General features: G+C 38.1%; 2 protein-coding genes across 5 annotated transcripts in view; one reads left to right on the forward strand and one right to left on the reverse strand.

Annotated features, from left to right (window-relative positions):
• The window catches only part of Crz (corazonin), a 71,450-nt gene that overhangs the window by 3,351 nt on the left and 51,248 nt on the right, over window positions 1-16,851 (reverse strand). The window contains exon 1 of one of the 3 annotated variants that reach the window (XM_083094134.1): window positions 15,838-15,966. The exons of 1 other annotated variant lie outside the window; for it this stretch is intronic. Coding sequence is in view for 1 of the 2 variants with exons in the window: in XM_083094131.1 (XP_082950257.1) it covers window positions 1,892-1,939 (48 nt within the window). In the remaining variant the exon portion in view is untranslated. Of the gene's footprint in view, window positions 1-1,891; window positions 2,206-15,837; window positions 15,967-16,851 lie in introns of those variants that run through there. One more of the 3 variants, XM_083094131.1, reaches the window with a different exon arrangement.
• LOC145968556 (lateral signaling target protein 2 homolog) lies at window positions 1,394-16,462 on the forward strand. Of its 2 annotated transcripts, none has more exons than XM_083094113.1 (6): window positions 1,394-1,874; window positions 7,960-8,400; window positions 8,587-8,931; window positions 9,061-11,417; window positions 11,741-12,030; window positions 12,363-16,462. In XM_083094113.1, exons 1-6 carry the CDS (start codon window positions 1,836-1,838, stop codon window positions 12,644-12,646), a joined length of 3,756 nt encoding a protein of 1,251 aa, XP_082950239.1. In that variant the 5' UTR covers window positions 1,394-1,835; the 3' UTR covers window positions 12,647-16,462. The 2 variants fall into 2 exon arrangements, with proteins under 2 accessions (XP_082950239.1, XP_082950240.1); XM_083094114.1 differs by having other exon boundaries at window positions 7,960-8,382.

Below are 16,851 nucleotides of genomic sequence, written 5' to 3' on the forward strand. Positions count from 1 at the left end.
TTAGACGGCGACGCACAATAAGACCAATTATTAATAACCGGTAATTAATATTAGTTGACATTGTGCGAAAATTGACTCAACTTTCGTCAAATTTGTAGACTACCTACGGTTTGACATGTTAATAAATAACTATTTTAAGTGATTTAGTAATTATGTGTAGCGATATATATATTACCCTATGATATCCTTTGCAGGATATTGGAGAAAATGTATTGAAAAAAGAGCAGATGTTAAAAAAAACTTTTTATGTTTATGCACAAAATGTTTTATATTTTTTTATTCATAATAATAAAATTCTATGCATATATCTTGTGTTTGTTTGAAACGATATCGATTGAAAACGATCGAACGAAACTCTATTTTACATTTCGGCAGAATTCTTTGTATAAATAATATATTTTAGCAATAATTATAATTACAATTTGTAGATTGTAATCAAAACTAGATATTCCAAAACTAGAATTTTAATTAGTGTATAAAAAATTATTTTATATCATGCATTAATAACTGATAAGAGCATAGCTTAATAATAAAGCTTATTCAAATTATATATTTTTTATTTCAAGTACTATTTCGTAATATTTAAAAATTAGTAAAAGTTCCAGTCGATAATAAATAATTCTCTAAAATACCCTCGAAATATCCAAGACTTAAGTTTGATCTTTCCTTTGTAATGAAAATTTTTTTAACATCCGTATATTATAAAAATTATCATACATATATACTAGAATTTATATCTATTTATATTTATATTAATTATGATTAGAATTTACACTAAAATTACAAGAATGCAAAGTGTTATTGTTATCATCGACGAGATGACATAATACAATAGTAATTATATATATAATAATTATATTAATAATTATGTCTGATTTAAGTGGATACGCTTAATCATTTCGTAGGAAATTAAAGATGCAAAAAAATTATAAAATAATTCCTCCAATCACACAAAAAAAAATAATTGCACCATATTGTGTCCGCTTTGTAACCAAACAACTTTTGTTTGAACAATTTTTTCGTATCTTTAATTTTTACGAAATAATTAATTAATAATCATTCACTTAAATCAGACATACTGCATATGTATATAATTAATTATAATATAATATAATAATTACATAATTATATAATATATATATAATAATATATATAATATATATAATAATAATATATATAATATATGTATATAATATTATAATATATATAATAATAATAATAATTATATTAATAGCGCCTCGTCGGTATCTCGTTAGCTAGAGGGAGAGAAGGAGGAAGAAAGAGAGAGAGAAGATTCATTGGTATCCTCGTGCATCCACGTAGTTGAGAGGTTGGACCGCTAGGCGGCGGTACGCGGCGTCGATTCATCTTTCCGTGATTGTCGCGTTGGACGCATGCGCGTTAGACAGCTGCGTCTTTTTGCGGACACTCTGCTCTGCCCGCACGCTTGTCACCTCAGTTTTACCAACGCGCGTTTCAACCGACATGCGTTCCCGCGAGTGAGCAACGTAGGCAGATCGTTGTGCGAGGTCATCGTCGTCGAACGTCGAACGTCGTCGTCGTCGTCGCGATCGTCGCGATTGTCGTCAATGCTGGTACGCATAGACCGTGTCGCATCGTCATCGCCGTCGTCGTCGTCGTCGTCGTCGTCTTGGTTGTCGCCGTCGTGATCGCGGTTGTGCTTGTTAATCGCGCGAGCCCGTCGCCCAAACCTCCGGGGTAACGTGACTCCGGAGAAACGCGACATGTCGGTGTCGCGAGTGTCTGGATCGCGACGGGCGCAGTGACAACGATTCCGTCAGCATACACACCGATGACGTCAGCGGAATCGCGATATGATGGAGTCCATCAGAAAATGGTTTTACAGGCCTAAGGTGAGCACGTCTCGTACCTTCTGCTCGCGTTCTCTCGTCCCCGATCCTCTCCTCGTCGTCTCCATCTCGCTCTGTCTGTCGCGTACTCTCCCTCTCTCTCTCTCTCTCTCTCTCTTTGTCTCTCTCGCTCGTGCGCTTCAACGTCTTTGCGTTTCATTCTAGCTTGTTTTTTTTTTTAATGTACCCTCGAATTTTTGCCTTCTTTAAATTTACATCGCGTACTCTCGCGAGTATCTTTCACGTCGCATTAGTATGGAATAGAGAGTGTCCATTTTCTCTTTCCCTTCCCGTCTCTCTCCGTCTCTCTCCCCCTCGCGCTCCGTCGCGCTGATCGAACGCGTGCACTCGTTCCTTTTCCTTCTCTCTCTCTCTCTCTTGACTTCACCGAGCGCTGTTGCCACCTGTTTCGTGAAAATTTCGCACGACACGACGTACGTACGACGTACGTACACCTGTGTGAATGCGCGCGTGCACGGCATCGCGTACGTATCGCGGGATTCGCGGAATTACGGCACGTTTCTCGCTAAACGCGCGATTGGAAACGCATCAAGGTACCCGATGATCTTTCAGTCCAGCCTCGTCGTTCGCTGCGAATACGCAGGAGAAACGTCAGATTTTCGGGGACTCGATTACAAGCTACAATAATATCGCCATATGTTGAGTTGACAATCTATCAGCGAGCTGAAATAAGATTCCGAAGAGCGATAACAATGTACGCGATATCGCGATACAAGCTACTTTCTTCCCGATTCCTGCACGCTATGTATTTTTCAATGGAATTATATATATCGCGTGGAATTAATAAAAAAACCGCCTCGTGTCTCTCGAGCTGTCAAACTGTTATAATAAAATACTGTTATAATAAACTGTTATAATAAAATATTCCGCCCGAGGGACTCTAACGCTCGCTTATTTTCATTAATCTTTTATCTCTTGTACAACATCGTCAACCGGTGGGGAACAAGCACTTTAGAATACGGGAAGTGTTATATGTGTAATGTGTGCATAATGATAGGTCGTTTTATTAATGCGTCTGCAATATTACGAGTTAATTAGTGGTTTATTGACGAGAGGAAGAATGAGAAATATTTTATGCCGGAGGATGGAGTGACACGCTTCGCTAGAGTTTCAAGTATTTGTATCAGCAGCGTGTTACATGTGCCTATTATATGACATCGTGTCGTATCGCGATATCATGTGTCACGCGCGGACGAATGAATTTCCAATGGGAGATTCGTTCGACGAAAAGAGCGAATAATATTTCGAGGAGAGAATTCGTGCTGCCTAGAATTTGTTTTTACCGAGAGATCACGCGCGCCTTTTCGACACCGTGATCCTCTCCTTCGGAATCAATTGTCGACAATTAGCGTGGCGCATTTCTCGCACGTATGCCATTTATTTTCGCGCGGATCAGATCCGATTTGGCGCTTGGAGGACATTCGCGCGCGAAAGTAGGGATCGATGAAATTCAATGAGATACAAAGAGCCGAGGAGTCGCGCACGCGAAGTGAACGCCTCGGGCGCGGGCATCGAAATGATCGCGTCGTGCGGGAATAAAATCTTCCACGGAGAAATTTCTCCGGAAGACGTAAGCGGAGATTCGTTAGGTACGTGTCAAGCGGCTGTTAATAATCGTGACACATCGCTATTAGATTAGACGACACACTTTTTGCTCTGCTTCTGATCGCAATGTCTCGTCGTAGTTTGAACCACCTCAAAGTGCTCGAAAAAAATCTACAAATAATGAACTTATATTCCTCGATATCTGTAGAAAATGATGGCGTGTGCGATAAAAATTTTAATCTTTTTTTACCGATTAAGACCTTCGAGATATTCTATTGTTAAAATATCGATAGAATTAAAACGACCCATACGTGACCTTTAAGGATTAATAGTCGAGGAGAAAGGCCATTCGTGATAAAGCGCTTTACTTTGAAGAGACTGAATGGACTGTCAGGTTCAACCGATTTTTCATTAAGCTGTTCAACGTCACTTTCCGCTGATGTTTCTCAATGTTAAAGATATCGCGATAAGGGTGATCTATAGATCACGCTCTCATTTGACAGGAAGAGGAAAACTCGCGTGCGCGCGCGCGCGCGCACGTACACATGTGCGAGAGAAATGAGAAGAAAGGGATGCGAACATGCGTGAAATAAAGACACATTGGACGATATAGGGTAGTGAACGAAAAGGAGGTCAACGATATTCGGGATGAGTCACGGCGGCGCCCCGATTCATTTTCTTTTTTGCATCCGATGACACGAGGCTGAGAAACGCACGGTCTGATTGACCGATGCGTCTCTCGGAAACGCGATCGAAACCACGCTTCGACAGTCTCTACGACATTCCTCCCGCAAATAATTTAGCATAGAACAGGCGTTCGTTTTTCAAAATTTTAATCCGATTTAATTGACAGGAAGAATTAAAATTAAAAATAAAATTATAAAATAAATATATATATAAATATATATAAATATTATATAAATATTATAAATATATAATTATATTATATAATTATATTTATTATTATTATTTATTATATAATTAGATTATATAAATATTATATAAATAGAAATAAAATTAAATTGAAATTAAAATTAAATGAAAAGGAATTAAAATTAAAGAAGAAATTAAGGAAGAATTAAAGAAGAATTAAGGAAGAATTAAAGAAGAAATTAAGGAAGAATTAAACGTAGATTCAGCTGAGACACGCAACTTTCTATCAAAATCGCCAACAGTCGAGTGTTCACAGCGAAACCGCCAAATATTTACGAGAGAGAGAGAGAGAACGATTTATCCGAAATTGCGGTTTATGACAGCGGATGACAGCGATTGCGAAATAGGCCACAGTTAATTCGCTAAAGCGCGGCTTCTAGAAGCGCCATAGAGACGGTGCGAATTATCTCCAATCCTAATTCAATGCAACTATATTTGAGCCGAGCGCTATATCTCAAGGTGAAAAAAATGATTCAACAAACATACGCTTGCTCGTTAGATTAAATGCATAAAAAAAGATGTGGCGTAAGGCGATGTAACGATCGACTTGAATATCATCGCTACACTGAAAAAAAGGCTTGGTTATAATAATCCAAACTTGATAAATGTTACCCATCGCTGTGGTGAAATAGTTTCAACTAAACGTATAGGTGATTAAGACGAAATTATTTAATTATTTTTAATATTTAGTGAACTCAATTAAACGTAAAATATTTATAACTATTTTTGGAAAATGTTTATAAATATTACTAAATATTTTGTTATTATTATCATACTTGATGATAAAAACTAAATATTTCAAAAAATGCATTACTAAATGCATCTCATAGATTTACCCAGAATTTTTTTTTCAGTGTAGATATATTTAACGATGTTTGTAATTTAAATTTATCAGTTTGAAGGAGGAAATACATTTTTTTAAATTCGTATAAATGAAAGATTGCGTAAACTCGTGGCCTCTCTCTCTCTCTCTCTCTCTCTCTACGAATGGACAGAGTAAACGATATCGTTCGCACAAGTCGAGTGCAGTTTCACAAATTGACTGATGTCATTTAATGATGTCGCGTTTAATGTTACTAAATTATATATCTCGACGGTATAAAATTTTTACATCACGGTGTGTAATTTTATCCTACATCCCGATAAAACCTTGTACATATGTAACATCAAAGATGGAAATATATACACTCGTAAATATACAAGCATCTATTTTACATCAATTTTATATTTGTAATATTTTAAATATTGTAATAAATGTAAATAAATTTAAATCTTGATATTATATATTAAAATTTTACATTTTAATTGCAAGCTCTCTTCGAATATCTACGCGTTCGCCGTAATGATATTATTTGCGAGATGCGCTTCTACAAAATTACCAGAGCAGCAGATTGCTTGATTACATTACTTTTTATATTTTAAACAAATGATAAGCTCTCGTGGGACAGCGAGAGCTGTGAAAGCTTCATACGTCGCGCTTTCATCAACTTTTCTCATTTTCATCGTTGATGCGGAAAAAAGAAAGGAACTTGCGCTCGCGTTCGATTGCAATTAATTTGAATTTCAAGAGAAACTTATTCTCGTGTTTATTTTTTCAAAGAGAGAAAACGAAAATTATTCCACGTGTTACGTCTTCCTCGAATGTGAAATTCATCGTCAGAATAATCGTGTAATATTTTGGTTTCGCGTCTCAAAATGACCATTTTGTGATTCGTGAAACGAGAACGACGTATGTGCGTGTGTTATGTCCCCTCGTTAGATAGAGTATAGAGTTTCCTTTTCCTTTTACTCGTACGTGAGCCGCAACATTGTGGTCTAGTTAAATACGATATCGATACGAAAGGTTAACTGATTTATTTGTCACACGTTGCACACGCAAGCGCGACGTGTTTTCAACGAATACAATGTGATTGAATAGTAACGAGTACATCCGTACGGCGGTAAAAATATAGTCTCGGTCATATGTGTCATGCGTGTGAATTTACGTGCGCTTGAAAAGCTTATTACATTATTTCGAGCACGCACAAGATGAGTTGACATTAATGATAAACGCGCGACACGAAGGCTTCTTTGAAAATCTTGTACCCTTCTTCGAACGAGATTATTTTTTTCAAGTTCGCGGAAAAAAACCCCCGCCCCCTCGGCTTATCTCTCGAAAATTTAATTAATAACGCGAAGAGCGATATTTTCTCGTGTTATCGTAAATATATTTTCCATAAGATAAGACCTTATCTGCATCGATAAGACAAGAATACACTCCATGTTTGAACTTTGCACGATCAATGATCCGCAATGCAAAAATTCGCAATTGCGAATCTTATCTTTCTCTAATATTTTTTCGAATAAATTATTTCCTTCGTGGGCTTCTCTATTGCACCTTTTACGTAAACTATTACTTATGTAATCTTTCTCTCTCTCTCTCTCTCTAAATCAGCTGATTTTTTAACAGATTGAAATGTTGACAATCGCATCTTTCGGATCGGATTCCGTCGTAATCGGATTTGAAGCGCTAGATTTCCTCGAAACGAGCGATTTTTTTAGTCGGTTCACCGCTTTGTTGCGAAAATGCGGGCCATCGATACGATGTGAATGCCATTCACAGCTTACGCGGTCATCGCGATTGCGATCTATACAGGGTGTTTTTTAATAAGTGCGAAAAATTTTAGGAGATGATTCCTTGTCGAAAATTAAGGGGGATTTTTCATATAAACATATACTCCTACATCCCTCCCTGTGGAGTTACACTCCTCCAAAAATGGGGGTAAAAATTAGATTTTTATTTTTTTCTCAAATTTAGATCAAGTTAAAGAAATGAAATTAAGTGGATATTTTCTACTAATAAAAAGGTTATTTATTAATATTTTTTTCAGCCTCCCGTATTGTCATAAGGGGATGAAATTAGCAACCCCTATTCAATTTTTTATTAGAATTTTTTAATGTTTATATGAAAAACCCCCTTAATTTTCGACAAAGAATCATCTCCTAAAATTTTTCGCACTCATTAAGAGACACCCAGTATATCGATTGTAAAATGTTAGATCCATCTTGAAGTACCACGCTACAATATTGCGCTGTATAATAATTTCCTAATAATTTGTAACGCTTTTATATACGCTTCAACGCACCTTACGTCGACGATATTGACGTCACTGTTTCCGTTACGTGTAAAGGTCGATGGAAAAAATTTTAACCGCGCAAACGATTAAATCCAAACCGAACCCTTTACCCTATATGTCGCTCAACGTCATACATCGATGATACGGTCCTATCCAGGGAGAATAACACGGTAGCTCTTGTCGTCGCGCCCTTTAATTGTGACGTGGGTTCGACCCTCTTTCTTTATGACGTAAACACGATCAATCTCATTGTTCAGACACGAGTGCTCGTTTGTTTATAAATATCGCAAGCGTGAACTTTTATCCCTCGCACGCAAGAACGTGGGTGGGAGATCACCTATCTTTTCACGTGACCGAGAAAAAATGCGAACCAATCTCGCGAGCGAATCTAGCGGTCAATCTTTCCTCACTAAATTAAATACTCTTTGTCCAAATATTTTCTAACTTGACGTTCCTTTTCTCTATCGTTGCAGAGGGACGACACAAGTCTGCTGGCTCAATTCTTTTACGCCGATGAGTCCTTGAACGCAGTCGCCTGCGAACTGGACTCCTTCGACGGTCGACAGGAGCCGGAGAGATGCACGACGCTGGTGAATCAACTGCGACAATGTCAGGACAAGGTGCTGACCATTTGTAATCAGATCATGGATGAGCTGATACCCGAGAGTCGCGCCAATCGGGACTTCAGGGTGAAGTTTCCCGATGACGTGATGCAGGAGAATCTGGCCGGGCAGCTTTGGTTCGGCGCGGAATGTCTGGCAGCCGGCTCGTCGATCATGAACCGGGAAGCCGAGAGCTCGACCATGAGGCCGTTGGCGAAAGCTCTCACCAAGTCGTTGGAGATTGTTAGGAACCTGCTGAGAGAGCACGCGCTTAAAGGCCACATGAATTTGAAGGTGCTTATGAATACGCGAGTAAGAAATTTGTATATTCATATCATATCAAACGTAGTAAGTTGCCGGTCAATTGCTATTCTGGTATTCCAAGGATATATACAATGCGAAATAAAATAGCGATGGAATTTTCTGCATGAACAGAAGATAATTATTAATAACACTATTCGGAATTTCGTGAATAATTAATAACATCTTTTTCTTCAGACGCAAAATCCTCTCGAGCCATCCTTGGAGAAGCTCATCGAGTCGTTGAAGATCTTTGACCGACTCTTTGCCGAGTTTGAGCTGTGTTATGTCGGCGCGATGGTACCGGTGAAATCGACAAAGGAATACGAGCAGCAGGAACTTGTATGTGTGCTGTTCTCAGAGACTTTACAGAGAGCGCTTGAGCGCGGTTTGTTGGACCAAGCTGATGTAGACAATTATGAGCCGGCTTTAATGTTTACTATTCCACGATTGGCTATTGTGTCGGGACTCTTGGCGCCACCCGGAGGACCGTTGTGCCTCAATTCGTCCGATACTATAAGCGAGATGTTTAGACCGTTCAGGGTAAGAGACTTGACAATTACTACTATGATTGTAATTTATCAAGAGTGACAAGAGTCACGTTTATCTTCAAGTTTAATTACTATTATTTTCAATTTCCACTCTTGACAAAGAAATATGATTTATTTTCAGACTCTTCTTCTCAAGATAAGAGAATTATTATGGACGTTAAATAATCGCGAATTATACATGTTGGAGAAGCTATTATGCTCGAACGAGGAGCCATCCAGTTCGATCACACAATCAACGAAATCAACGTGTCAGGACATACCAGATTTGGAGGAATATGTTCATGATTTTTATACTGGTTATCCGAATTGCAAAGAGTTCATCATTGATTTTTACACTGTGACAAAAAATACGGGTAATAATATGGACGAGATAGCGAGTGATGCAGTTCAATCGTTGAACGAAGGCGATTCGAAAGTCGATCAGTCGCCGATCAAAAAACGCGAACAGGATAGAGAGAAGCGTAGAAAACAGAAAAACGGCGAGGAAACTCGGCGCGAAGACTTAAACATATCCTCGGATGGGTGTGATAATAAGGTAATGTGTAATAGCGGCGAAAAGACGCGACAAAGTAATGGAGAAAGTGTCGGTGAACGAGTGCAATGTAGACGCGAGCTCTCCGACGCGTTGTGTGATAACGAACGGTTTCCTCATGATTGTGATTCGGTTTATAATAGCGAAAATAATACCAGCGAAAGTTGCGATTCGATAGCGCGAAGTGACATTGTGAGATTGGATGTAGCGGGAAGTAGCGCTTCCGCGAATATCGTCGGCGACACGCGGAATGAGGGAAACTTTATCATCACTCCCGACATATCTCACATACTTGAGGGATGCTCTGATAATATAGAGATACCGCAAACGCAGTATTTGCTTAACCAAGTCACTCGCGAAAGTACCATGGACGGTGAGGCCGCGCACATACCTGACAACTCTTTACCCGATCTAGATTCTAAGAGACTCATTTCGGAGGCGAATAAAACTCTCTCGAATCTTTTGCTGGACTCGAGCGAATGCCAGAATGAGATTTCGGAACAAACGGATTCCGGCATATGTACGGTAATATCATCCGAGAACACTAGCTTGTACGACAAGAGCCCGGAAGAGAAGAAGACCTTCGCCAACGAGATCCAGAGAGAGGGATGCGGCGCCTCGGATGAAGAAGATACGCAGGAGAACACTAGTTACTCTTGTTCCAATATGAGCTCACCGAAAAGAAAAAATCCCGTAAACTCATGCGTTTGCAGCACGAGAGGCGCTAACAAGACAGCGTTAGATCACTCAATCGAGGTATCTGGTTTGCACCCGAACGGACACGGGGAACTAGATGGGAAAAACATTCCACGAATATCGTCGAATTTCGACGGCACTAACGAGGAATTCATCGGTGTAGCATACGGCAATGGCCAATTAACCCTCTGTGATTCCAATCAGTCCACCTTTCAAATAAACTATTCCGAGAATTGGGAAAATCTCAATTTGAATATCGATGCGTCGAGCTCCAGGAAAGAATTTTGGGGAGATCTAAAATGCGAAAATTGCCCGTCCACTTCTCGTAGTATCGACGAGATTGGCAAAAAGATCGAGAAATATGCGCAGGATAAAACAGCGACGAAGAAGACGCGGGACGAGAGGCAGCGACGGCGACATCAGCACAGATTAGTGGACCGAAATACACAGAGGACCTATCACGGCAGAAGAGATGCTGAAAAAAGACATCTGCAGATCGTGCGATCGGCCACGAGCACCGAAAGCTCCAGATCGAATTCCACGGATCGAGGTTTAAATCCACGTTTGACCAACCTTGGTGTCAACTTGCAAAGTACCAGGCAGATGCCGAATTTCGGTAGTCACAGTCCACACATGAGCCCGAGGCTTCATCATTTCGAATCGCGCAGCACCCCGAGCTCCGGACAACGCTGTTGCAATCTGGGAACGCACTGCACGAACAGAAACTCATCGCCGCAGAGCAGAAAGTTGTTGGATCATAGAAGATCAAAGTCCGAGCAGATCGCGAGGATGAAGAGGAGAGACGTCGACAAGAAAGAGAAGCATGAACGAGACAAGTACGCACGCACGGAGTCTACTAAGAGAAAACGAGGAAATGGAAGTTCCAATAGTCTCATGATGAATGATGGACTAGGCCCGAGAACGGACAAGAGTGGTCTTCCAACGGAGACCGTTGCAACTGCGACTACGCTGTCGAACGCAGCAATTCGTCATGCAAGGGATAATTCGCAGAGATCCATGCGGGCGATGAGACTGGTTAATACGTCGACGATATCCGGTGTACGAAACTCCGATCAATCTCTGAGCTACAAGACCAACGTAGTAGCATCGAGTTCCAGTTGTTCGAGCTGTTGTGATTCGAGTTCGGAAACCAGCGAGTTTCATAGCGACTGCCAAGATGACGAGGAGATTGCACTGGCGATGCAAGCCGCTGAAATCGCAAATAGAAATCAAATCAGAGCCAAATTTCGGTAAGAGAATACATTGTTACTTTGTTTTCGCGCAGTCGTTATGTATAAGTTATGTACATTACGTATGTATACTAATGTCATTATGCTTTGAATTAGTCTCTTGGCTCAAGACGTCCGTCATATTTCTTAAATATTAGCGACAAGAATTTGATAATTTGTTTTGAACGCGTTTATAATACTTGACCTTCTGTCAACATTTTTGTTTTTCGTTATTTCTCCTATCATATTTTTTACTGTATCTTTCTTGTTCCGATTTTCAGCTGGAAGAAAATATTTTCAAAATAGAATAATATATTATTATGACTATATTAATATGTTTCCAGATCTTCGGAAGATCTAGTCCATCGCCTCTTCGTTTGCATAGCGGGCGTGGCGGATCAGTTGCAAACAAACTTCGCGTCGGATTTGCGAAATATTTTGAAATGTGTTTTTCTCATGAATAGTAGTCAAATAGTAGAGGATACCGAAGGATCGAAAGATGAAAGTTCAGCTTCCACGAATCAATCGACAGTCGTACCAAACGACACGACAGAGACGGAAAGTATTCACGAACGCCAAGAACCATTACCCGAATACGAAGACGTGGAGGAAACCGCATTGACACATGATCGAAGTACGGATATATTTATTTCTTCACTCATGTGATTTCGCTTAAGAGTTTGCATACAAGTCTGTGTCCATCCGTTAATATCTAGAAACATTTTTCATAGTCTTACATTGTAAACTTTGAATCTTGTATATAAATTTGTATAAATATGTTCACATCTCAATTCTATTTGACTTTTGATTAAAATTTTATTTTTCTTTTCGGATGGATAGACTCATATTTAAACAAAATTTATCAAGCTTCTCTTCCTAAAAATATAATACTCCCCGACATATTTTTCATTCGGCTCATAATTATACAACTGCAATTGACATGTTCGTTTTCTTTCGTTTCTACAGCTTCTCCTGTCACCGAGAGAGGAGAGGAATGCGTCGAGAGAGCACCCGCTTGGGTGCCGGACAATGATGCGCCAAGATGCATGGCTTGCCAGGCGGGATTCACGGTCGTGCGACGTAGGCACCATTGCCGAAACTGCGGTAAAGTGTTTTGCGGTCGTTGCAGCAGCAACAATGTCCCACTGCCTCGATACGGGCATACGAAACCCGTGAGAGTATGCAACAGGTGTTTCCTGTACCAAGTGACGCCCTTTACTACGGTCTCGCAAGTCACGTCCACCAGTTGAATGTTTCTGGAGTGGCTTGTAAATCCGATTATATTTTCTATTTGAAGTCTCCCCGTGTGTTACGTATTCCCTTTCAATGTGTGTAACGTATTCGCGCAAATTTGCAACCGTTTCTCGATCGTAATAAAGTCATTATTCTTATATAATAGGAACGATAATTCAAAAGAGTTCTCTTACAATTAGTAGAGCGGAGAAAATCAGGTGTAATTATGTGATATACTCGCACAGTGTTACAAACTTTAGTCCAATGAATTAGCTGTTTCATTAGTCGAAGCAGTCGTTTTTCGATTCGGAATTGTCAAACTATATTCGGGTATTTGCTTCTCTTCTTCTCTCCTATTCTTCTTAAGTGATATATATAAGTACACACATTAAATATAATATATATTATTGGAAAATCTGATGACATTTGATTTGTCCAATTCTCTGTGTTTAAAAGTTTGTAAAAAGAGAAACCATAGAAACGCGTTTATCATATAATAATGAGAAGAGAAATTGGAGGGAAATCACTGTCACCAGATCGTTTTACCGCGTTTATACACTTACGTGCACTTAAGCTGTAAAATTAGATATACCAGCGCTAATCGCTCATATTTTTACACATTGTGATTAGATATTCTTCAAGAAAGTGTTATTACGATTCGTGACAATTACAACAACGCAATTTTAATTTGGATAGATGATAAGATTCTCTGTAAATTGTCCCAATTTATTTAAGAAGGTCCTGTCTGTCTTTGTTTGAGACAGACTTAAGCTAAGATTGTATAGAGAGCTATCATCAAGAGTGTCTTTATATTACCATTTTTATTATTCTTAATATATTATTATTTCAGCTATAATAATTATTTTATTATCGTTATTATATATTATTATTCTTATTATTTCACCATATGATTGTAGCTCTCGTACGAATTCGTTATACGAATTAAATGATTATTAATTTTTTAAGTTATAGTTTTTGCCGATTTATCTTATAAACTAATAACAGTTTTTTTATTTCTGTTCAAAGTGTGATAGAACTTGTGTTTTCTAGAATGAAATATACGTTTTTTTGCAATTTATTTCGATATGTTTATAATTTCGCGATGTAAGTAATATCCTTGGTGCGTGGCACACGAAACCCGTATAATATTATAATATCAATAATTATCATTTTCATAGATTCATAATTATTAGAGTTATTAAAACGTCGATCACGCACACTCATATTTAAAAGAATGCAAACTTGAGTAAAATGTTATTAATTGCAGCAGAATTTCACAAATCAATACATAAATAAGCATCACCAATACTCCAAGACATGAAGATTCTTTTGAGATATTTAGTTTTCTCGTTATATGAATAGAAACCGAGAAATTATTCCATTGCTTGCGTATCGTTTAAGAGAAAACTCTTGGGTTGATAGACGATGAATTTTCATAAAAGACAAGCTTAAGACTTGAAGCATCAAATCCTGTATGATGTCTATACTCTTGTGTGATGTATAAGTGTGTGTACAGGCTAGAGTACATATACTCGAATAACGATAATATTAAGGAAGAAAATATGCAAAAAAATTTTTATTTTTTTTTTCGTGTGTTTAATAGTCGGGTCGCGCCGCAGGAGAATTTCTAAGCATGTACTGCCCGGTGAAGTATTTCAAGGTATATACACAGGTGCATTAGCGTACACGTATGCACGCACCCAGACACACATATATATGCGACTAGCTCCTCTGTGCCAAATTTATGACAATACTTTCCTTCTTTGTACAATTCACACACGAATTTGGTTCCTATCAAAAAACTTGGACAAATACTTCTGATTATCAATACAAATGCATCGCGTTGTGTTAAAAATATCCAGAAATTGTATAGTGAAAAAGAGAGAAAGAGAAAGCAGTATTCGAGATGAACACCCGACATAATAGAGAGTGTGTGTGTGTGTGTGTTTTTGATTAATAAAAAGACTGGTTGGATGTATAGATCGTTGTTTGCTCATTATTATTTCGAGCATTCGTCGATAACTAAACGATATAAATATCGAATAGTGCAGATTATATCACGTTTCTAATTTTTATTTTCAATATTATCGTTTCCATTATATAACAAGAAAGAGATTATCTCTCTCAATTTCTCCAAACATCTTGTCAAATCCCCGTAAACAAATTTCAATTTGATGTTTATCATTGTTTAAAAAAATCGATTAAGAACCGAACTAATTTATAACAATAACTGGCGCTATTAAAAACGATATTTAGCTTGGCAAACGCCGGTATTGCGCCGAATATTCGACCATCAGTATAAGAAAATAAACGTATCACGATCATATATATAAACGATTGTATAAATTGAGTCGATTCTCGCTGCGGTTAGCTTTATTGAAGGAATGGCGTTAATTGAAACCGATATGTATCGATTAATCCGGCATTTCGATACGATTATCGATTTTCATTACGAGGATGTAATAATGTTCCCTCAAACGAATAATAAAATATATCGTTCGGCGAGATCAAACTTGTAGAAATCGTTGTATATTATAATCGCGTGCGCATTGTAAACTATAGGTAGAACTTTTTCGAAGGAAAAAAAAATTATATAGTGTCCATGGAACGGCGAGAGTGCTCGTAAGACGTGTAAAATTAGCTAGAGAGAGAAAAACAAACTTATTTCCTTATACGTGTAAGGAATACATCGAGTAGAGAGAATATACCTTTAAGATTCGAACGCGCTTAGAGACGGAGAGTTATTTTTTACACATAATCTCGATGCCTTGCTAGAATATCGATTGTGCTTTCGATTTTGGACGCGAGGAAATGTCGCTCTCTGGCTAAAAAGTTCCGGAGACTAGAATATATCTCATCCTTCTTCTTGTACTTGTGAGAATCATTTTGGTAATCAGGATTTCCCCTGTGCCTAATATGTCACAGATTAGTCTGTGAAGATAAACTATATATGAAAACAAAAAAAAGGGGGGGAGAGAAAGAGGTGAAAGGAAAGAACGCGTAAAAGAAAAAAATTCGAGACGATATAAAATATAGAGTGGACCAAGGATCACGATGTCCTAAGTTTGAAATTTTAAGAGTTTTGAACGCGTTGGTCTCCATGCACATGTATGAAAAGTGAGAAATAATTAATAATTATTATAATAATTAATATTTATATCTCTCTTTTATGGAATATGAATATATTAAAAAATAAAATAAAAATTACGGTATTTTAGATCGATTATTCACATGTGTAGTCGATTTCTTTTTCCATCGCGGCTGCAATATGCTCTTTCCGACATGGTGATGTTGATCCACTCGATAATCAAGAGAGAGTTGCGATCTGCCAATTAAATAAGAAATTATTCCGATTATACGAGGTGTTAGAATGTGTATCTCGGAATTATTTTTATATTATTTGCCTAAGTGTATGCGCGTAGAAATGTATCCTTGGGACGTTTGACGTGGGATCGCATTTCGAATAATCGGTCGAACAGCGCGTAATCCCCGATAGAATGGAAACGACGTTGAAACGTTAATTGACATTAACGATTACATTTGACGCCGAATTAACTTGTGATCGGTATCGAAGGGCGATAGAATTTCTATGACGTTGTGTCGATGATTTTAAATTAATGAGAAACGCAACGGGATTTGCGGATAAATTGTTAGAGTATCTGTATGTACGTGTGTGTGTGCGCGCGCGTGTGTTTTTGTGCGTGAATACGACAAGTTATTATTCGCAATATTGGATCGTGGGACGATGTCCCATCAATACTTGAATGCATTGTGGTTTCGGTATAATGGACGTATTAAAATACGAATGTAAATAAAGTTTGTTATTCAAGGTGTTTAAATTGCGTGATTATTGCAACGCTTTTTTTTTAATTATGCGATTTGACAAAGTTATATGTCCGACCTATAAAAGTCCTTCATCTTTTTTACTTCTTTGATACATTTATATAAATGAGCCTCGAATTTTTCGAAATAAATCTGACAATATGTTTTTATGCGTGTTGAGAGGAAATTTCTATTGTAAGATTATACTCGCACTTGCAACTCTTAGACAGCTATATTTTAATGCACTATAAGAGACTAATATGCTATCGATTGCTTCAGTGTGGTGAAGACGAGAGTTGTCATAGCGACTAGTCAACACAATCTGAAATCACGGTACTCGCAGAGATCTAGAAACATTCCTTCACCCGTTACGTTATCAATACGTTGATATATATAATCG

This window comes from Camponotus vicinus, unplaced genomic scaffold, assembly GCF_025532165.1.
Source record: "Camponotus vicinus isolate PSW18456_S1 unplaced genomic scaffold, iyCamVici1.0 SCAF_3, whole genome shotgun sequence".
In the NCBI taxonomy this organism is placed as follows: Eukaryota; Metazoa; Arthropoda; class Insecta; order Hymenoptera; family Formicidae; genus Camponotus; species Camponotus vicinus.

Coding starts and splice junctions, on each gene's coding strand:
- LOC145968556 (XM_083094113.1), top strand. CDS start 1,836: ATGATGGAGTCCATCAGAAAATGGTTTTACAGGCCTAAG. Junction 1,875..7,959: donor AATGGTTTTACAGGCCTAAG/GTGAGCACGTCT, acceptor CTATCGTTGCAG/AGGGACGACACAAGTCTGCT. Junction 8,401..8,586: donor AGGTGCTTATGAATACGCGA/GTAAGAAATTTG, acceptor CTTTTTCTTCAG/ACGCAAAATCCTCTCGAGCC.